Genomic DNA, 23,497 nt, shown 5'->3' with positions numbered 1-23,497 from the left:
GGTTTTAACGTGAATTTACTTGTTTTGGCAGACAAACGACCATGCTAAACAGGACTCTGGCTCTGGGATTGCCTCTGACACGTCACTGTCCATATATGGACAGTGATGTTGGGAGGAGAGGAGGAGTCTCAGGCAGAGCACTGGAAGTGGCTCTGCTTCGGGACTCCATCTCTTGGGAAGCCCCTGACATCATTCTCCATATATGGACAGTGATGTCAGGGTTTTTCCCCAGAGACTTAGTAGAGCCTTTGCTAGTGCTCTGCCCGGGGCTTCAGCTCTGCACTGGACATCACTATCCATATATGGACAGTGATGGCAGGAGCAGAGCAGTGTCCCAGGAAGAGTGGCAGTAGCGCTCTAACCTGGACTAAGTTTTGATTGGTGGGGGTCTGAGCACTGAGACCCCCACCAATTGCTAAAACTAAGGGGCAGAAGCACTCATGTGAGCACTTAGCCGCTTCACCTCTGTTTGGCTTTTTCTGGAAAAACGATGTATCGGAGTACGGGTTCATAGACTTTCTATTGAGCCCATACTCCGATACATTGATTTCTGGAAAAAGCTGAACAGACACGAAGCGGCTGAGCGCTCACACAAACACTTCTGCCACTTAGTTTTAACGATTTGGTGGGGGTCTCAGTGCTCGGGCCCCCACCAATCAAAACTTCTGACATGTCACTATGACATGTCAGAAGTTTGTCAAACGTTCAGTTGTCTTCTAATGCGTAATGGGCAAGTTCACACGTTGTGTAAATACTGCAGAATTTGTACAACAAATTTCGTTGCAGAAAATCCACAGCATAGTACAGTAGCAGCAAAGTGGATGAGATTTTAACAAATCTCATTCACACGCTGCGGAAAAGATAAGCGGAAAAAACGCTCAGAGATTGACCTGCGGTGCGTTTTTTTTAATCCGCAGCTTGTTAATTGTATTTGAGAAATCACTACTTATTTTTTTGGGGTTTTCCCCATTGAATTCAATGGGAAGGTAAAACTGCTGCATAAAACGCAATAGCAAATAAAAAAAAAATATTTACCCATATTTCTGTGTTTCTTCGTCCAGGCAGCCTCCTGGGATGACGTTTCGTTCCATGTGATCGCTGCAGTCAATCTCCGGCTACAGCGGTCACATGGGATGAATCGTCATCCCAGGAGGCCAGCCTGCAGGACGGCAGAGGGACGCATCACCATGGATACGTATGTGCAGTTTTCCTGAACGGACATTCCCTGCGGCGCCCAGAGCCGATACTCTGTGTACTTCTTTTTTTAAGTCAATAAGCTTTTTATTGAATTTTATAAAGACAAAAAATACAAAATGGATCAAAGATCCAAGGTCTACCAACAGGGTAAGACCCACAAACAGAATATAGGTTGAAGAAAAACAATTGTAATAGAATATACTGTGCTAGGTAGAAATAGAATCTTAGACATCATACATATAACCGTAACCCAGCGGTTTCCCATGTCAGTAATGGGGTGTTTGTAATGAAGAGTTGGGTGATCGACACTGGGATATGTTCTAACGAGATATGAATCCAATTTTGTTTACATGCAAATTTTACCCATTCATTTAAGTGGTCCGACAAAGCTTGTAAAGGCAGAACTGGTATTTCACCTTTTAAATAGGAAATTACCATAATATTCTTAAAAGATCGATTAGGAGACATCTCATTTTCCAAAGAAGACCATAAATAATTTGAGGGAGAATTTCATAACGCATGTAATTGGTCTGATAACGCTGCTATAGTGTATGCTTCTACATCTGGTACTCCCAGACCTCCCGCCCTAACTCTTCTGTAGAGCAAATGTTTAGCTACTCTTGCCCTTTTATTATTACTAAGACACTTAAGAAAAACATTTGGAAGTTGTGTGTTAAGAGGAGTAGGGGTGAGATATGGAATAGTTCTACATAAGTGTAAACATTTGGGTAACATCAACATTTTAACTAGGTTTATCCTAGCGATCCAAGACAGTTGGAAAGTCGCTAATCTCTCACGCTGTGAACTTTTACGCAGCGTATCTGCCCTGTGTGAACATACTAGTCCTTCTCAATGAATAAGAATATCATCAAAAAGTTAATTTATTTCAGTAATTCAATTAAAAAAGTGAAACTCATATATTCTATAGATTCATTACACACGGAGGGATCTATTTCCAGCATTTTTTTCTTTTAATGTTGATGATTATGGTAACAGTTAATGAAAACCCAAAATTTAGTCTCTCAGAAAATTAGAATATTATATAAGCCCGATTTCAAAAATGATTTTTAATACCGAAATGTTGTCCTACTGATAAGTATGTACAGTATCTGCACTCAATACTTGGTCGGGGCTCCGAATCTGCATGAATTACTGCATCAATGCGGCGTGGCATGGAGGCGATCAGCCTGTGGCACTGCTGAGGTGTTATCAATGCGGCATGGCATGGAGGCGATCAGCCTGTGGCACTGCTGAGGTGTTATCAATGCGGCGTGGCATGGAGGTGATCAGCCTGTGGCACTGCTGAGGTGTTATGGAAGCCCAGGCTGCTTTGATAGTGACCTTCAGCTCATCTGCATTGTTGGGTCTGGGGTCTCATCTTCCTCTTGACAATACCCTATAGATTCTCTATGGGGTTTAGGTCAGGTAAGTTTGCTGGCCAATCAAGCGCAGTGATACTGTAGTTATTATGCCAGGTATTGGTACTTTTGGCAGTGTGGGCAGGTGAGAAGTCCTTCTGGAAAAGGAAATCAGCATCTCCATAAAGCTTGTCAGCAGAGGGAAGCATTAAGTGCTTGAAAATTTTCTGGTAGAAGCTGCGTTGACTCTGGACTTGATATAACACAGTGGCTCAACACCAGCAGATGACATGGCCCCCAAACCATCACTGACTGTGGAAACATCACACTGGACCGCAAGCAACTTGGATTGATGCCTCTCCACTCTTCCTCCAGAGTCTGGGACCCTGATTTCCAAATGAAATGCAAAATTTACTTTCATCTGAAAACAGGACTTTGGATCACTGAGCAACAGACCAGTCCTTTTTCTCCTTAGCAAAGGTAAGACGCTTCTGAAGTTGTTTCTGGGTCATCAGTGGCTTGGCACAAGGAACGTGACAATTGTAGCCCATGTGCTGGCTACGTCTGTGTGTTGAAGCACTGACTCCAGCCACAGTCCACTCCTTGTGGATTTCCCCCAGATTCTTGAATGGCCTTTTCGTGACAATCCTTTCAAGGCTGCGGTTAACCCTGTTGCTTGTGCACCTCTTCCTCTCAACTTTCCATTAATATGCTTGGATACAGCACTCTGTGAACAACCAGCTTCTTTAGCAATGTCCTTTGGTGGCTTACTCCCTTGTGGAGGGTGTCAATGACTGCCTTCTGGACAACTGTCAAGTCGGCAGTCTTCCCCACGATTGTGCAGCCTACTGAACCACACTGTTGGACCATTTAAAGGCTTAGGAAACCTTTGCAGGTGTTTTGTGTTGATAAGCTGATTAGAGTGTGATACCATGAGTCTACAATCTTAAACTTTTACTCAATATTCACATTTTCTGAGAGACTAAATTTGGGGTTTTCATTAACTGTTAGCCATAATCTTCAACATTAAAAGAAAAAAATGCTGGAAATAGATCAATCACTCTGTGGGTATTGAATCTATATAATATATGAGTTTCACTTTTTGAATTGAATTACGAAAATAAATTAACTTTATGATGATATTCTAATTCATTGAGAAGGACCTGTAACCTTATTGTTACAAGTCCTCTTTTAACTTGTAGCGGTTCAGACAGCACCAGGTTGGATGAGTGCATGAGTAGGCGCCCAACCCAATTGTGAAACAGAAGAAAATTACTCAGCACACCAATCGGAGTGAAGTATTATTTCTTTATTGTGCCAGTGGCTATGTGCAGTGTTTCGGTCTGTAATAGACTTCCTTCGAGCACTTACTCGTACTGGGATACTGTTACTTGGCTCTGTAGGCGCTACTAAGTAATGGCGCCAACACAGCGGTCATCCGCCATTACTTAGTAGCGCCTACAGAGTCAAGTAACAGTATCCCAGTATGAGTAAGTGCCGATGAAAGTCACTTGATGACCTTTTGTGATTAGTCAAAATATTTTACTATTAATCACCTGTAGACAAATATATATATATTTTTCTGCTTCCCCCCAGCTTGGCCATATATACTGCCTTAATATGGATTCATTTGGGAGAGCAATGTGCAACGGATTATCTGGAGAAAAGAAGTCAGTCTCCCTGGTGGCGGAAAATCATGGACAGCAAATATTAACCATCCTGCAGAACTTCAGGGAACAAAACATATTCTATGACTTCAACATACTTGTGAAGGATGAATCCATTCCTTGCCACCGTTGTGTGCTGGCAGCCAGCAGTGACTTCTTCAGGTAGGACCCTCTTGGTATATTGTCCTTTAGCTTATCTATAGTGTCACCCTAAATGTCATAAAATTCTGCAGATATTGTGAGCTGTCTATGAAGTAAAACACACACGTACCATATTATAAGATGAATCGTAGTACCGGGAACAGTCTCATGTATTATTTATATTCAGCGCTCAGATTACTCTGCAACTCCTCTTGTCAGTAGGAAGGGAGGAGGAGCAGCACACACTGAGGACAGGGCAATGTACGTTCATATTAGAACTTCACCGCTGGTGGACATAACCTAGGGCAACCAATTCATGCATTTTTTTTTTTTTTTTTTAAATAAATTTATTTAAGAATATTCATCTTTTCCACTATGGAGACTTGTTACATGGGCTTTCTGTGGTGAGACAATTCCTTTAAGGGGATAAATCCTATGTTTAATGACAAAACACTCATATAACAGATACATTTTCCTGTTTTAATGGCGGACATAGAGTTCTTGCACACGACCGAGTGGCACCCGATAGTTTTCACTGACCCATTCACTTCAGTGGGTGAATCTGGTCTGTAAAAACGGACCCGACTCTTCCGATTCGTGGAAAGATAGGACAAGTCTTATCTTTCCACGGATCACGGACAGGACTCGGGCAGCCCACATGGTCGTGTGCAAGAGCCCTTGGGCTTTTAGAAAACTAGGATAAATATACAAGATGAGGTCTGCCCGCTGTATTCACACATGTCGTATTAGCTGCAATTTTTAAAGTTTTTGTTTTTTTCAAGATAAAATATTTTACTGTAATTAAATAAAAAGGGAAAAATGTGCAAACACTGGATAAAAAACAAAACGAATGGCAAATGTGATTACAGTAGGGGTTCTTCAGTAAGTTCTTTAACTTTATTAACGCTTTAATGAACGGCAGGCAGTGCAGGTTATAGGTCTACAGCAATGTCTTTCGGTGTCGCTGTAGAAGAGGATAATGAGTGAGGCTATGTTCACACGCTTAACCAAAAACGTCTGAAAATACAGAGCTGTTTTCAAGGGAAAACAGCTCCTGATTTTCAGGTGTTTTTCGCAGCGTTTTTTACGGCCGTTTTTGGAGCTGTTTTTCTATAGAGTCAATGAAAAACGGCTCCATAAACAGCTCAAGAAGTGACATGCACTTCTTTTTCGCGTGCGGCTTTTTACGTGCCGTTTTTGGAAAACGAGGCTTAAAAAAACGCCCCGTCGTAACAGAACACCGTATTTCCCATTCAAATTAATAAGCAGATGTTTGGGGGCGATCTGCTTCCGATTTTTCAGCCGTTTTTCGGGACGTTTACGGCCCAAAAAACGTCCGAAAATAGCCCGTGTGAACATACCCTTAAAGGGGTTTGCCAATCAGGGACATTTATGGCATATCCACGGGATATGCCATAAATGTCAGATAAATGCGTGTCCCACCTCTGGGACCCACACCTATTTCTAGAACGGGGGCCCCTAAACCCTGTTCTACCTTTCTCGGCTCTCGCTGCCTCCCGGCCACTTCCTGAGTAGATGGTCGAGAGTTACGAAAACAGCGTAGCTCGCTGAGCCACGGTATTTCCGTAACTCCCATAGAAGTGAATGGCAGTTATGGAAACTTCTATTGAAGTTACGGAAACAACGTAGCTCAGCATTTTTGTAACTCTCGACCATCTAATCAGGAAGTGGCCGGGAGGCAGCGGGAGCCGAGAAAGGTAGAACAGGGTTTAGAGATCGGTGCGGGTCCAAGAGTTGGGACCCACATCTATCTGACATATATGATATATCCTGCGAATATTCCGTAAATGTCCCAGATGGGCAAACCCCTTTAAGTGAGCGCTCATTCTCTAACAACGAGCTGTTACTAGCAGTTACTGTTCTTTAAGAAGCCTACTGAGCACATCTGTTTAACCCTTTGATTGCTGCGGTTCGTGACCGCCGCATGATCAAAGGAAACTCCCCCCTTCGATCGCGTCACCATTTTTCCCACTGATGCGATCGAAGAATATGGAACCTCTCTGCATTAAGCCCTGGGGACCTAGAAAAGACCCCAGGGCTGTCTGCTCTGCATACTTGCTGTTAAGCGTTACCCTAACAGAGGATTAGGCTAATACATTATAAGGATAAAATAGCAAAATAGTAATAATGATATTAAAAAGAAGTGATAAAAGCAATTATTAATAAAAATGTCTGCCAAAATAAATAAATAAAAAAATGGATTCATAAATATTAAATACATTTTATTGTATATACCATACATAAAAGCAAAAAAAAAAACATGTTCAGAATCCACACGACCCTAATAATATTTAGTTTACAAAATTGTTTTCTATATATTCACGTAATTAAAGGGGTTTTCCACTTTCTGACAGCTGATGACCTGATGTTGTTGGAAGCAGATGGCTCCGGTCAAAGAATAGTGGCCGAGCTGCAGTACTGCAGCTCTGCTTCTATTCAAATGAATAGAAGCAGAGCTGCAATAACTGCCGAACGACCGCTATGCAGTGGTCGGAGTCATCTGCTTCCGGCTCCAACTACTGCATCTCGTTCCAAACATCCAGTGCACAGAGGCAGCCAGAGTTGTGGATCGGTCCAGATGTCGGACACGCACCGATCATATACTGATGGCCTATACGGTCGATAGGTCATCAGTTTTCAGAAAGTGGACAACCCCTTTAATATGTACCACCAAAACTGCGCGGAAAGATAATAACATTTCTCCCACATACAGCCACGTCTAGGAAAGAATAAAAAAAGTTATGGTTGCAGAAATGCAGAGAGGCAAAAACAAAAAAGTTTCGCTGGTCATTTAGGCCCTTTTAGGTTGGGTCATTAAGGTTAAAACTTCTATAAGAACACCTGATCTAGAATATTTTGCCTTCCATGATAAAATCTTCTTTCTGATTTAATAAGTTACTAATTGAGTTTCTTTTTGCATTCACAGGGCTATGTTTGAAGTAAATATGAAAGAAAGAGATGGTGGAAGTGTCACTATCAGCAATCTGTCTCCAAAAGCTATGAAATCATTCCTGGATTATGCCTACACGGGCAAAGCAGAGATTACAGAAGGAAACGTGGATATGATGTTTCAGATGTCCTCCTTTCTCCAGGTGCCTCTGCTTGCTCAGGCGTGTAGTGATTTTTTAATTAAGGCCATTAATATTAGTAATTGTTTACAACTGTTGTCATTGTCGGACAGCTATGGTTCCCCCCGTCTGTTTGAATGTGCCTTACACTTTGCACTAAGGCATTTCTCATTGCTAGCACAATCTACGGACTTCTTGGAGTTGAATGTCGGCGTGCTAGAAAAATGTCTGGAGGATGATGACTTGAATGTTCCCGATGAAGAGTTTGTGCTCACGTCCGTTCTAGCTTGGACTAAGCATAGTTTGGAAAAGAGAGAGAAGTTTTTCCCACAGTTGATAAGTAAAGTTAGACTACATCAAGTATCCCAATCTGTTCTACAAAATGTACTAAACTCTGAGGAGCAATTATTAAGAAGCACAGACTGTTTACTGAAGGTCAGTAACGCCATACAATGCATTGAACAATTTGGAGGATTATTCCCAGACGCCCGCATTTCTACAACGGAAAAATATATCTTCGTCCATAAAACTGCAGAAAACGGAGAAACTCGGCATACGTTTTGCTATAATATCCAAATTGATAAATGGATGGAGATTTTACAGATCGATATTGTTGACCTTCCAGGTTCTAGCTTATCTAGTTTTGGGGAAAATATATTTATCACCGGAGGATGTGCAGGTAGCTGTTGTCGTACGGTGAGGCTTCATATTGCCGAGCCTCACCACGAAGCCACTGATCAAACCTGGTGCTACTGTCCTGCAAGCAATAACTCTTTTCTAGTTCCAGCCATGAAAAAACCAAGAACCATGCATGCATCGGTCATGGCTCTCAATCAGTTGTTTGTGATTGGTGGAAAAACCAAAGGAGCACAAGACGTAAGAAGTCTTCTAGATGTTGAGGCTTATAATCCTTTAACTAAGGAATGGAAGTCAGTTAGCCCATTGCCAAGAGGGATATACTACCCTGAGGCAAGTGTGTGCAAGGCCTTCATTTATGTACTTGGATCTGAAGTTGAGATTACAGATGCCTTTAACCCTTCCCTGGACTGTTTTTTTAAGTATAATGCAGACACGGATCAATGGTGTGAACTTGTAGCAGAGTTTGGCCAATTTTTCCATGCCACCTTAATCAAAGCTGTGCCTGTGAACAATACCTTGTACATCTGTGACCTTTCAACATACAAAGTTTACAGCTTCTGCCCCGATACTTGCGTGTGGAAGGGTGAAGGCTCTTTTGAGTGTGCTGGTTTTAATGCAGGAGCAGTGGGTATTGAAGATAAAATTTATCTCTTGGGTGGCGATTATGCCCCCGATGAAATCACTGATGAAGTCCAAGTCTACCATAGTAACAAATCAGAGTGGGGGGAAGTCTCCCCGATGCCCCAGGCTTTAACTGAATTTTACTGTGAAGTCATTCAGTTCAATAAGTGCAGGGATCCTTGGGATGTCAGACGTTTGGTTCATGAATGTTAAGACTATGGTATATGCACGTGGATGATTTAAATGAATTTCAACTGCAATGGAGCTGAATGTTAGGGCTGAATGCATATAGTGAGTGGAGAGCCTGCAAACTTAGAACGAGCTACAAGTTAAAATAACATGTTATGGATTGTCTGCTCAGTTTGAGGATATTGTTGTACATCATTTAGGTTCAGATCCTATGTTTCTAAAAGACCATTGTCTATGAATCCTATGAGGTTCTTATGGGATATTTCTGTCTATCAATCACAATATAAGCTGAACCATTAATTAGGAAAATACTATCCAACCGTTAACTGGAGACCGATGACATCACTGAGCAACTTTGTGTATTGAGCAAGATACAGGATCCATTTACATCATTGAGATTCCTTGTACATTTGTGCTCGGCCCATTAATAAGCATAAGATAATGATTCAGGATATTGTGTGGATCATGTATAAACAGAAAAAAGACCATAACAGTAATCATGAACATGTCTCTAAGGATTCGTTCACATATGCGTTGGAACTCCGTTCATGGGTTCCGTCAGACCTTACCGTCAGGGGAACCCATGAACTACATGGAAACACCAGCTTTCCGTTTGCATTACCATTGATTTCAGACAAACAGAAACCATTTCCGTTGCAAAAATTGCCTAAAAATGCCATAGTTATTTTGACTGAATAAGAGAAACAGCACCGGCCAAAGCCATACGTCACCTAGTGACATTGTAGCCGTTTTATTATAACTTTTGAGGGTATTTCCACTCGGATATATATTTTTTATTGTATTGGTGGCAGCAAAGTTCACATTTACCGATCTAGTCATAGGGGTTTATAGCATCTGAAAAGAATACCCAAACACTTAACAATGTGGGTACATCTATGATTAAAAAATAGCTAAAAGAAAAAGATGTCCTGGAATTGTTTTTCTTTTTGCTGTTTTTTTTAATAATTTCTTATCTTGGACGGCACCGTGTAGCATAAGTTAAATTGACTGAGATAATCAATTGGATAGTTCCCTGATTATTCCATATCTATGATGTCAGTCACCTCTGGCAACTTCTTCCTCTCATCTTAAACATTTTCTACTCATCACCCACCTCCGCTAGGAGTACAATGTCACTTTACTGTACATATGGAGATATTTTTGTTACCTTGCATGAATTATACTATCAGAATCAGAGTTGTAGCTAGGCTTTCCTTTACCTGGGGGCAAAAATTCAGCACACTGCCCTAGCATTGCATCTTAATACCCTGTCCAAGGCAGAGTGGCTTATTGGTATCCCTCTCCCTGGCACCCGGCACCTGGGGCGCATGCCTACCCAGGTCCACTCCCTAGCTATGCCCCTGATCAGAACTATGAAATACATCATTTAACAACTTTAAACCAACATAATAAGGGCCATCTGCGTTGGAGGCCCCATGAGGGGCCAACGTCACAGATCCGGACGATATTCCCAGAAAGATTAGCATGCTGTGCTATTGTTTCTGGTAAAACTATGGACGCCATGATGGAAACCCAAGAAAACCCATTAGAGTCAATAGTTTCCATCAGGCGTCAATGGTGTCCATCATGCAACGGAATCGGCGCTTCTGGTATTTTTGGTGTTCTGCTCCTCTGACTAAACACTAAGATATGAACAGGCCCCAACTATTGCATGAGATTGAGCTGTATAATAGAATTGTCATCAGTTTCTTCTGAGTCATTATCTAACTTGTCAATAATCCTTCAGTCTGCTTGTGGATATATGGTAGGAAATAGATTTTGACAGTCTATATATTCTGCGCATACCCCATAAAATATATTCGCTTTATTTAGCATATGGCAGATGTAATACATGATGACAAGATCAGACTACATAAGATTTGTTTGTAGTCACTTACCATGGAGAAACATAAGTCTGCAGAGGAGCTGTATACACATAGCAGTAGAACATTTTTTATACTTTTTGCAAACTTCATTTTATGTATTCATGTATTGGAGAAAATGTGCACGTAGCCTTTAACGCTGTTTTCACCATTTCCCATGGCTCATATACATGACAAGCTATGTGTGTACACCGTATTTCTGGGCCGTTCACAAACTACTTTACTTTAACAAACCATTAAATATATTTAGTAGAATGAAAAACTGTATATTTCAATAAATGTGTTGATATATCAGTATGCTTTTTTATGATTACGCTTTAAAGTATTATATGCTCTACTGTTTGCATTAAAAATTCCAAATAAAGTCATCTAATGATATTATAAAAAGGTAAAAAATGTGCAAAAAAAAATAATATACAGTAAGTAGTAGGCAGCTAAGAGCTAATTGTCCTGTGTTTGTTATATTATACTTATTTTCTAATATATTTGCTGTCATCTAGACTGATATTTGATGAAGCTCATTATATCCACAGGATATACCATAAATGTCGAATAGATAGATATAGATCAGCAGCACTGGACAAACAGCTGGGGTGGGTGCACGCCTCCTAGGTCACAGTACAATGACCCTTCAACGTAGGTAGAGGAAAGTGAGACAGCACAACCAAATGAGTGAAAAAAGTGATCCTGTTCAATTCCACATGCAACGTTTCAGCTCAATGTGACCCTCATCCTCACACTGAGCTGAAACGTTGCATGTGGAATTAAACAGGATCACTTTTTTCACCCATTTGGTCGTGCTGTCTCACTTTCCCCTACCGAAAATGTCGGATAGATGCGGGTCCCATCTCTGGGACCTGTGCATATCTCCAGAATAGATGTCCCCCCACCCTGAACAGTCTGGTGAGGTGGGCCCTGGCCACCGCAACCAGGTGGAGAATCAACTCCCGGCCATCTTTCCATTGATTCTCATGTTGCAAGATGGTGTTCATTTAAATAATATGGGCCTTGACATCTTATCTGGTTGCAAGATGCAATTGAAAGGGCACTATTTATTTTGCAAGGTAGGGGTCGGCACCCAGTGTAGGCTTGCACCTAGCACCTGTGGCATATGACAGGACCTTGTCCCCTTTCGGACCACAGGAAGAAGATGTCACTTGTCACCTGTCGGATCAGCAAAGACATGCCCTCCGCGGCAGAAGTTAGCTTGGGGAAGTTTTACAAATGTTGTTATAGAAAGCTGTGGCTGACCCCCACTTCTTACCCACAATTTAGTGTCTGTCCCTATTATGTAATATATCCAGTTTAAGTAGCGGGCCATGTGTCCCGGCTTTTGGTATGTTAGTGCCACCAGTCTGGGACTGCATCTAAGGCCCCTCAAGTGAATGAACGATCACCAGCAGCCCACGATTGTCACCCTCCAACTGTCTGTGTCGGAACGACCACACCACCTTTATTACCAACATGCCTAGAAGAAAATTGAGGCATTTTCAATGGCTGCATAATTCCTAGCACCGTTCGAAAGAACTCAAAGAACAACCTCACGCCGAAGGATAATCGGGTCCTGAAAAATGCAGAGAAACTATCAAAGTCAGAATGAACCACTGTATATTAACCATTAGATATTAACTCAGCCAGTCGAACCTAGCACAGGTCATTGCCATCTGCATGGACAACTGTCCCAACTGGGGCATTCGGAATTTTAATAACATCTACCACTTCCGGGCAAATCTGCAGCCAACAAAACCTTCGCACTCCTCCCCAGGACAGATCAGCGTTGTTGGTACCCAGGATGATACCACCTGGGTATTTCTGCGAGTGGCGCTCATACTCAATGCTGTATAAATCAAGATGTTTGAAATAATTGTTTCCATTTTTTTTTTTTTTTTATAATTTGCAAATCATTAACATGTCATAATTCCAAAACTTTTCCTTCTTGATGTTGCAAATTTAATGTTGGGGCGTGTATATGAATGGCCTATCAACCAAACTGTGGGCCGTGGAAGACTTGAAAAAAAAAAGAAAATAAAGTCAGAAAGTCAAGAAATTCAGCCTTATATAACAACGAAAACAGTACGACTTCCATCTCAGCCTGTGAAGAAACGGCAAGAGTTGGAGCCCAGCCGCCATGTCTAGCAGGCCAGGATAGGCCTCGACAAGCAGGGGGGAGAGATTGCTGCAACAGACTAGCCGGAGCAGCGCTCACAGATGCTGGGGATGCTGCACTGTTTGTTTCCACCAGTCAGCAGAGGAGCCAGTCAACCGATATCCTTTGTCTCTACCTAGTCTCTGAGCAGGGCCATAAGGTCAGTGTCAGCCATGGCACTGGTACACATGCTGCTTTGTATCTTTTCTTGCATGCAGAGGGATCCTAAAAGGAAAAGACTTCCTCTTCAACTCATGTGACCCCAGGCCAATAGGGCAGCGGGCTGAGGGACTACTACTCCTCCCCTATCTTAAAGCAATATACCACCCCAGTCAAGTGCTAACTCATTTATTTAAAGGGAATGTGTCGCTAGAAATTATAAAACATTTTTTTTCAGTTAATTAGTATTTGAGTGATTACACATTGTTTTAATTTTGTTAATTTTTTCACAAGTCAGGAGATATTATATATTCGATTCTAATTTATAACATTTCCATGTGCTGGGCACTAGAGGGAGCAGTTACCAAAATGGCAGCATGGTCACGGTGGTGAAGCAACCTCATTGATTTATGCTGCAAATTTGGGGTGGACACACTCTCCTGTATTGTCCTCACACAATCCCCCCTCCCTTATTCTGGCTAGTGCCAGTAGAAGGAAGGGTTTGAATCTTCAAACCTCCTACAATGTGTGCCGCCATTTTCTGAGCGACTGCACAGTGTAGGAGGATTAGATACAGGGCTCAGAAGACAGTATCACACGAACATAATACTCACATCACATACACGAACGTAAATTACCTGCCGCCTCCGCTGGTCTATGCTCCTATTCCGGGCACCTGAACATATGGCCGGAAGCCGCGACTGGAATTCGTCATCTTATTGTCTGGCAGTGGCGCCGGATTTCGCTCTGCGAACGAGCTTCGTTTAGGTCTGTGTGGGAGCGGCGCATGTGCCATTCCCACACAGACGGCGTACGCTTCTGAGAATGGAACGGCTACCGTTCGCATTCTCTATATGGTTGTATGTGCCGTATTCCATCTCTGTATGTGTCGTTAATCGACACATGCAGAGATGGAAAAAAAAAATGGCAGCCCCCATAGAGAAGTAAAAGTTTGAACACAGTAAAAATTAGAACATGACAACACTAATAAATAAACTTTTTGTTTAGATTTTATTAATAAATATATATTATTTATAATAAAAAATAAATAAAAATCATGACACCTTCCCTTTAATTATTCAGGTAGCACTGCAGGATAGCTTGCATAGCCTCTGCTATGGGGCCCTGTAGTTTAGAAGGCCTCCTTCATTAGGCCCTTGGGTGTAAGGGGCAGTAAACTGCTGCTAGAAGATGACAGACATCTGAAAAAAATGAGGACAATTATACCTACAGTATGAAAAAAAGAACAGCGACTATATAAGCAGCCACAGAAACAAATCGGCTATGATATACATGTTAAATAATCATTCGCTATGGGGCCCCTTGATTAATACTTACTGCCCTGATGCCCTGGGTTGTATCTTCTGGTACATTAACCTCATCCTCACCAGCCAGGAACCGTTGTTTCTCAAGTGCGGTCTTTACCTGAATGTTCCCTCTCTACAATAAATGACTGCTGGCTTTACAATGACTGTTAGGCTGTAAGTTGCTTCTCAACACTCTGTAGTTCTGCTTGAGAATAATTGGAACCTGAGATATCTAGAGTTCTCGTGTGGAGAAATGTTAAATGTGGATGAGGCCTGTGGGGGTAAATTGGCTTCTTGAAAATAATTTTCAGTTTGAATCATCGTAGAAGAAGACCAAGGATGTTCAGGATACAAGTGAATCTGTCAAATTTCCCACTGCGATACAAAATTACATATCTGTCTATGTTTGAAACCATCTCCATCTCTCCTAACAATAAATCTTCACTGGGTTTTTTCAACCTCCCCAAAAAAAACTAAAATGTAGACCTAGTATGACTCTATAAAACATGTGTGAACAAGATTTATTATTTTTTTTAGGTAGAAAATGTGCTACTTACAACCGGCATGTTCTGTGTGCAGTTTGTTTCCATCCCAAAACGTTCTGATCAAGAGAGGTACAGCAGCACTTTAAAACTACATTTCCCATAATTCCTCTCTGCAGCCTTCTCCTTTTTCTCCCGATTGCGCTAGCGACTTCCCTGTCTGTTATTGTGTGCTACTCCGCACCTCCACCCTTCAAGGAGCTCAGGAATCTACTGAGCATGTGTGGAACTGCACACTGATGATGACCGCACATGCTCAGTAGGAGAAAGACTGTATTCAACGTCATTGATGAAGTTCTGAATCCTTGGTCACTGGCACAGACTCATCATCACTTTCTGAGAAATCGCGGCGGCCCTAGCACCACGTGACCCGGATCAAGAGAAGGAAGAACGTGGCCACGTTTGAAAGTAAGTAAATGTGAAAGTTGCTAATTGCTATCAATGAAGGATGAGGGGAGGGGGAAAAAAATCGGAAAAACTCCTTTAAGTTCAGCAATGAAGATTTCTGATGCCTAATTTGGCCACATTCTAATGACTTTTTGTTTAGTTGTTGCTGAAAAATCCCCCAAAAGGACACATTGATTGCATAGGAGGTTCCCATGCTTGCAGAGACCTCCCCCTTGAAGCGTTACGTGTCGCAGATAGTTAGGTTGTCGAAAAAATGCATGTCCAAATATATTACAAAATAAAGTATGGTTGGGATGCTCTTGTCCATCCCTTTACTGCCCAAATAATAGACAGTGGCTCTTATGTAGGTGCAGAAGTTGTGGAAAGACTTCAGTGCGCCTTCGGCTTCCAGAGTCACTGGCATATGGTTAGTGAAAGTAGCAAAACAGTCGACGACATTATCCACCTTCAACTGCCTGAGGCCCCATGCACACAACCGTAAAAATCGTCTGTAATTGCAGACCGCAATTACGGTCCGCAATTATGGACCCATTCACTTCTATTGACCATGGACAAATTCCTGTATATGTGCGGGAAGGTGTCCGGGCCGTAGAATTGATCAGAAAATTATGGAACATGTCCGTTCTTTTGCTTTTTACAGACCCATACAAAGAGCACGGGTCGAAAATTTGAGTGGCTGTCCGCGGCCGCCTGCGGCCGGATGTGCCCGTAAACGCGGGCCGTGATTACAGGCAGGGCCGTGTGCATGAGGCCTGACAGTTCTTTTAGGTGATTTAGGGATGACCACAGAAAGACAGTTGCTCAGTGAGGACAAAGACAACACATCTAATATATATTTTGGAAAGTTTGTTTGAAGCCCGATTTTTCATTGGTTTAAAAGCAGTCCATGTGACCGCTGCAGCCTGTGATTGGCTGCAGCGGTCACATGGGATGAAATGTCATCCCGGGAGGCCGGACTGCAGGAAGAAGCAGGAGTTCTGGGTAAGTTAACTTTTAATACTTTCAACTCCAGAGGTAGTCACTGTCCCGGATGCTGAAAGAGTTACTGCCGATCAGTTAACTCTTTCAGCACCCTGGACAGTGACTATCTCCTGACATCGCCTAGCAACGCTCCCGTAATTACGGGTGCACACACGTAGCCATCCGTAATTACGGGAGCCCCATAGACTTAGGCCTGATGCACACTTCCATCACCGTTTTCACGGATCCGTGTGTCTGTGATTGGAACCGTGTGCACTTCCATGTTTCAGTTTCCAAAAGGAAACTGGAACCCGTTCACACTATGTACACGATATTGTGAGTGCCGCACATGCTATTCCCTGTCCAGCGGTATTCACTGTCCAGGGTGCTGAAAGAGTTACTGCCGATCAGTGCAGCACCCTGTTTTACGTTCGTGTGCATGAGGCCTAAATCTGTAATGAATATATTGCTTCATTTCATTTCTTTTATGCTTCCAATAACATTATTTATACTCTCTAGCAATTAAATTCATATCGAGAGGTATTTAAATAGTGAGCTTTTACTCTATCCAATCTGTAAGTCAACCTCCCGAGCAACGCCGGGTATAAAAGCTAGTTGTATAAGATTTTATTATTATTTTCTTAAGACTCTGTTACCACATTATTAGTGCCCAATCTTGTACATGATGAGATCGGCGCTGTAATGTAGATTACAGCAGTGTTTTTTATTTAGAAAAACAATAATTTTTGACGGAGTTATGAACGATTTTAGCTTTTTGCTAATGAGTTTCTTAATGGACAACTGGGCGTGTTTTACTTTTTGACCGAGTGGGCGTTGTAGAGAGAAGTGTATGACGCTGACCAATCAGCGTCATACACTTCTCTCCATTCATTTACACAGCACATAGCGATATAGCTATATCGCTATGTGCAGCCACATACACACTATAACGTTACTGCAGTGTCCTGACAGTGAATATACATTACCTCCAGCCAGGACGTGATGTCTATTCACAATCCTGACACTTCGCTAATTTTTCTGTGAGATTTACAGCAAGGCAACCGTAATCTCGCGAGATTACGATGTAAACTGTCATTTACAACGAGATTACATTTGCCTTGCTGTAAATCTCAAAGAAACGTTAGCGAAGTGTCAGGATTCTGAATAGACATCACGTCCTGGCTGAAGGTAATGTATATTCACTGTCAGGACACTGCAGTAATGTTATAGTGTGTTTATGTGGCTGCACATAGTGATATAGATATATCGCTATGTGCTGTGTAAATGAATGGGGAGAAGTGTATGACGCTGATTGGTAACTGATTGGTCAGCGTCATACACTTCTCTCCACAACGCCCACTTGGCCAAAAAGTAAAACACGCCCAGTTGTCCATTAAGAAAGTCATTAGCATAAAGCTAATATAGGTCATAACTCCGTCAAAAATGATAGTTTTTCTAAATAAATAACACTGCTGTAATCTACATTACAGCGCCGATCACATCATGTACAAGATAGGCCACTTATAATGTGGTGACAGAGCCTGTTTAGACCAGGCTGTCATAAAATGCGCCAAATTTATCACAATGCTGCATGCTGTATGATCAATTTTGCGCAACATTTTTGGCGCTTTTGGCTGTGAACAAGTGTCAGCATGGGCACTCAGAGCACGCTGCAGCTAGCAGAAAGCTGCGATGCTCTGCATGTTCGGACACCTTCCTATCATAGACAGCAGTAACTTTTTCAGCTATTTTCTGCTACAGTCTCTTCTGTGGGATTGGACCAGACGGGCTAGTCTTCCCTCCCAACACGCACATAAATGAGCCTTGGGTGCCCATGTTCCTGTCGCTGTTTCTCCTTCTTTGGACCACTTTTGGTAGGTACTAACCTCTGCATACCGGGAACACCCCACAATACCTGACGTTTTGGATATGCTGTGACCCGGTCGTCTAGCCATCACAATATGGCTCTTGTCAAAGTTGCTCAGATCCTTATGCTTGCCCATTTTGACTTTTCACTTGCTGCCATTGTAAGGAGATATGAATTTTCTTCACTTCACCTGTCAGTGGCTTTATTGTTATGGCTCAATGGTGTACTTCATATACAGTATATACACGAGCGTTATTGGAGCAGGGGTGCCATTCTACAGCTAAATTCCTGTTTACTGTGAGCACTGGTTCATTATAGACATGATACAGAAATAATATCTCTCTGTCGCTACAGTAGGGGATCGTGAGAGAGTGTACTTGTACATGCTGGGCCTTGCAGTTCTACATCAAATAGTGCTCTGTATTGATAAAACAGCCAAAATGACATGTTCCTCGGCCTTGCAGCTGTCAGAGCACACTGGGAGTTATAGTTGTACAACAGCTGGATAAGCACATATCGCAGACCATTGATATTCACAATGCAGTACACATAACTATGCATCTCTCCAACCGCAGCTCTTCTGCCCCCTATTCCACCCACTTTTAATGTTGTCCTTTGTGGCCGCCCACTCTGCCTGTCCCTTGTCCCAGCCCTGTTGTCCGCACCTATAGACACATACAAACACCTACTCTGTTATATTAAAGGGGCTATGTACAGCTATATTCAAGTTCAGCCGCAAAGACTGTTGACTTATGCCTACTAGGTCCTGGCATCTGTCCATGTTGGCCTAGTGATGACATCCGTCCTGTATAGAGAGATATATATATACTTGGCTCAGTGGTTAGCGCTGTTGTCTTGCAGCATTGGGGTCCTGGATCCAATATGTTCTCCCCGTGTTTGTGTGGGTTTCCTCCGGTTTTGTTTCACACAAAAATACTGATAGGTTAAATGTCTTCCTATTAAACTGACCCTAGCGTCTCTGCCATAGACTGTGCGCCCCACTGTGGACAGAGATTAATGTGACTGGCGACAATCTCCGTACATCGCTGCGGAATATGTGGGCGCTGTTTAGGCCACAGAATTATATCTAGATAGTTACCTGCTTTTCTGAAGTGTGCAAGGCCGTCTGTCCTGTTTTGTATTAATAAGGGTTTGACAGACTTGACGTTCAGGAGTCTGGATAAGAATTCCATTCTCTACATTAAGATGCTGCGGAAGGTTTACCTGCAGTCCTATGCAAACTACAGATAGGACGGTGTTCCTGCATGTGAAAAACTGAGCTCTGCTACATGGAGACGTCCAGTTGTGTATGGAAACTGCATGTGATGTCTATGGTCTAGCATGCTCAGTGATTTAGTGCCGCAGCAGCTGATTCTCAGGACTTACACAGAGGAAGAGAGCTGCAGTTATACAGGCGACATAGTATCCTATATGTAGCAGTAATGATATAGTTGTAGCCGGTCTGATCATTTATGATTATTATTATTGTTTTTATTGGTTTACACAGCAGCTTCTTTGTGTCTGGTGTACCCACTGCCTGCCTGATCCCCTCACCCTTCTCTCATCCTCTGCCTCCTTGTAGTACAGTAGCTTTGCCCTTCCTCCTCCTCCTCCTCCTCTGCAGCCTGTCTCCCTCCCCTCTTCCCAGTGGCTGTGAGGATCCCCCCTCCTTCTCCCTGTGTCCGCCAGCTCCTGTGCCTGGCACTAACCCCCCTCTGCTATTATTATCTGGGGCTGGGCATCCCTTGCTGTGTCTGTGCCCGGGGGGATTCATACTACCCAGCGCACTGTCTGCAGGTAAGAGCAACTTGCATGTCTGCAACCTGCAGAGCTCTCTCCCCCTGTAGGGATCTGCAATGCTCTGCTCACAGCTTGGCCTTTTCTTGCTCTTTCCCTGAGCTCCACATCGCCATCTTGTCTGCTATGCAGAGCTCTGCTGTGTAAAGTGGATCATGTCTGTGATCTATGTACAGCTGTAGCAGAGCTGAATTTGTCATTTAACTCTATGCAGCTACATTGTTGGTGTGCCATGATATTTCTATGAGCTAAGATAATGGAGTAGGTTTACCTGCAGTCCTAACTACAGAGAACCTATGTGACATCACATTGATTTGTAGTAAATTACTATCTCTGTTCTGCTACATCTGTATAGCAGGGATGGGGAGGGAGACTGGTTTTAGGGACAATGGTACATTCAGTACTTGGGGCATTCAACATGCTCAGTGCCTCTTCACACCTGTCATACAGACTACACCACCCTATAGTAAGTACAAACACTACTTCACCTATACTAGACTGTGCATGCAATGAATGCCAAGAGCTTTTTGGAGGGCGACTCTGTATTTAAATGGCATTTGCCACTATATTTACAAAGGCTTGTGGTGCTGCTCTTAGTAGATCACATACAATAGGACTGCAGTGGTTGCAGATATTTACACACAGCTGCTGCTCTGCATAGATCCTCCTGTATATTCTGCCTCTTATCATTGCATTTCTGGTCATCCTATGTATGTGTATGCAATGATTACTGATGTGTCAGTAGTACAACAGTGTAGCAGGACGTTCAGCTAAATGTATCATTTAAAGTATTTACTATTGTAGCCATTGTTGTTGTGTGAACATTTTTATTATTTATTAGTTAAAATGTATCAGTATATTAGATGTTGTCATACAATGTCTCTTGCCCCTCTTCCATTACAAGGCTCCTAAGCACAAACTGTTGGTCTTTTATACATATATGTAGTTGAATATTGGACCTTTACCTAGTCTGACTTGTATATTCACTACTGGTATTATAGCTTACTCATTGATTTTGAAGCATTTTTCATTATGGAGAAGGTGAAACCCATCATTTTGGTACTACAAGTCCAACGATTATCATCTATTCTAGATGATCATTGTTATTGTTAGCAATAGTTGTTATGTTGTTGTCCTTGTTGTCGTTGTTGTTGTAGAAGTAATTGCTAGATATAAATGGAAAGTAGGGTTTACAATGGGTCAGGGGTAAGCATGACACTAGGGTGCTGGATTCAAGTCAACACTAAGGTGCTGGATTAACCTGACAATATTTGCATGGATTATTCATTTTCTACGCCTGTTCGATTAGGATTCCTCTTATTATTATTATTCATCATTTATATACAGTAGCACTAGGACTGGGGAATTATTAGAAAAATAACCAAAATCGAAATTCAGCGCAATGAAATCGATGTCATCTTGCGAATTTTAGTTTAATTATTTCCTCCCTGTTTAAACTGTATCTGTATCTGCATCTTCAGGACACAGATACAGTTGAATCCAATGGTAGCGCAGGGAGCCGTAAGATCCCTGCTCTACCATTCACTATGTATCGCCGGATGCAAGGAAGTGACGTCATCGTGCATGTCTTCGCCAAGCCGTACAGACTGGAGAAGCAGGGGAATCTCCTCCACTCGTCATTGAAACGGGGTTATGTGAGTATGTATATTATTATTTTTATCAGGCACTATTGGGGGCAGCAGTTGGGGCATTATACAGCATGGGGGCAGCTATGGGGGACTTTAAACGGTGTGGGGTGCATATATGGGGGCATTATACTGTGTGAGGGCAGCTATTTGAATATTGGACCTTTACCTAGTCTGACATGTAAATTTACTACTGGTATTATAGCTTACTCATTGATTTTGAAGCATGGGACTCACAATCTAGTTTCCCAATCTCACACATACACACAGAACAATGGTATGTTTTTTTGAGCATGGGACGAAAGATCGGCGAGACATACAAACTCCATGCTTATGGATAACAAGAGCACAAGAACAATCAAATAGGATCAAACTAATAAAGTTTATTAAATAGCATTATAACAACACATATTAAAAACGCAAAGAGGACTCCATACAATAAAATACACACCTAAAGGATTGGGTATCTGGTTACTGCATAGTCAAAAACTGTCATATTAGACCTAGTGATATGACAAGTGAGGTAAATAGTAACTAAATGGGAGCGGCAAGACGGTAGAGAAACATGTATCATGGGAATAAATTTGTTATTGGTAAAGTGTCTCAAATTGAGAAATATCAAATAGTGTAAGGAGATAGTGTTGTACCTATACAAAGATAGATAATGGATATTAATCCTTACCCATAAGTAGACGAAGGTCAGCCAGACAAGCCCAAGCTAATGTGTTCCCCAATGTGCGTTTCTCACAAATAGCTTCCTTAGGAGGTGCAAGTAACCCAATGCTTATGTTATCTCTTGTAGGATTTCACCTCATGGTCCTAGAACAAAAAGGCAACAATGTAAAACACATATCTATAAAATTGGCCATAGTGTATGGGTATGAAATAGAGAAATTAGATTGTTAGCCCAACTGGGGACAGGGACTAGCAAGTGTGCAGCGGCATAACTACAGTAGATGCAAGGCAACTTTTATGGGACTTGTGATGGGAGGGGGCTCAACACTAAACCGCTTTCCTTGTTTGCTGTGACACTGTCATAGTAGCTACTTGCAGGCACCACTAGGGGGAGCTCACTGCATATATATGCATACAGCTACCATTGATTTTAATACTAGCTATATAGATCCATATGCAGTTAGCTCCACAAACTCCATGCCACATGGTACAGTAGGAAGGGGGCCCTGTCACAGATTTTTCATTGAGGCCCAGAAGTTCAAGTTACACCTCTGGAAGTTCTGGTCCAGGAGAATTCTCATCTTTAACAAGAAATGTGTTCCCACTATAGGCTGGATTCACACACATGATTTACTTTTTGAGCCTTTTTTTTATTTTTGCTTAAGAATACTGCTGCCAGACGTTACTTAAGTCTTCAGTAAAGTATAAGAAGTGTTTTGGTTTGTTGAATTTTTGCAGCTTTTTTCGTTTCAGTGGCAAGGGCTAAATGCTCATGGACCCTGATACAAAAGTTCATCTTCAGCTTCCCAAATTCTCTTCATGACCGACGGCCCGCAGCTTTAAATTGCATTGTTGGGTCTCCTAGGTGACCCAACAATGCAGCACTAGCAGCCTGGGGTGTTGATAAGGTCTTAAAACATCAGGTGCAATAGCCCCAATACATATGTGCACCCTCCAAAAAAAAGTATATGTATATATATATATATATATATATATATGTGTGTATGGGAGACAACATATCTATAGGACTATGACTCCTATAGCAATGTTACTGGCAAGGTTTACATAAAGTAGCTCAGCAGACTGTAATACATATGATAGGATTAGATACATGACTCAGAAGACTGTATAACACATAATAGTTTTACATACAGGGCCCAGCAGACAGTATCACACATGGTAAGCTTAGATACAGGCAGTGCCATA

General features: G+C 42.1%; 2 protein-coding genes across 6 annotated transcripts in view; both read left to right on the top strand.

The window, feature by feature from the left end:
• Window positions 1–11,112, top strand: part of KBTBD3 (kelch repeat and BTB domain containing 3) — a 32,931-nt gene extending 21,819 nt beyond the window's left edge. For all 4 annotated transcript variants that reach the window (XM_075851582.1, XM_075851579.1, XM_075851581.1 and 1 more), the window contains 2 exons: window positions 4,152–4,384; window positions 7,311–11,112. In XM_075851582.1, the coding sequence (XP_075707697.1) occupies window positions 4,176–4,384; window positions 7,311–8,925 (1,824 nt within the window). In that variant the 5' untranslated portion in view covers window positions 4,152–4,175 and the 3' untranslated portion in view covers window positions 8,926–11,112. The remainder of the gene's footprint in view (window positions 1–4,151; window positions 4,385–7,310) is intronic.
• Window positions 11,113–19,835: 8,723 nt separating this feature from the next.
• Window positions 19,836–23,497, top strand: part of MSANTD4 (Myb/SANT DNA binding domain containing 4 with coiled-coils) — a 37,010-nt gene continuing 33,348 nt past the window's right edge. For both annotated transcript variants that reach the window (XR_012881311.1, XM_075851578.1), the window contains exon 1: window positions 19,836–19,970. The gene's annotated coding sequence lies outside the window, so the exon portion shown is untranslated. The remainder of the gene's footprint in view (window positions 19,971–23,497) is intronic.

Source organism: Rhinoderma darwinii, chromosome 2 (assembly GCF_050947455.1).
Source record: "Rhinoderma darwinii isolate aRhiDar2 chromosome 2, aRhiDar2.hap1, whole genome shotgun sequence".
Classification (NCBI taxonomy): Eukaryota; Metazoa; Chordata; class Amphibia; order Anura; family Rhinodermatidae; genus Rhinoderma; species Rhinoderma darwinii.
Note: the sequence above shows the minus strand (reverse complement) of the source record. Positions and strands in the feature narration are given on the sequence as shown.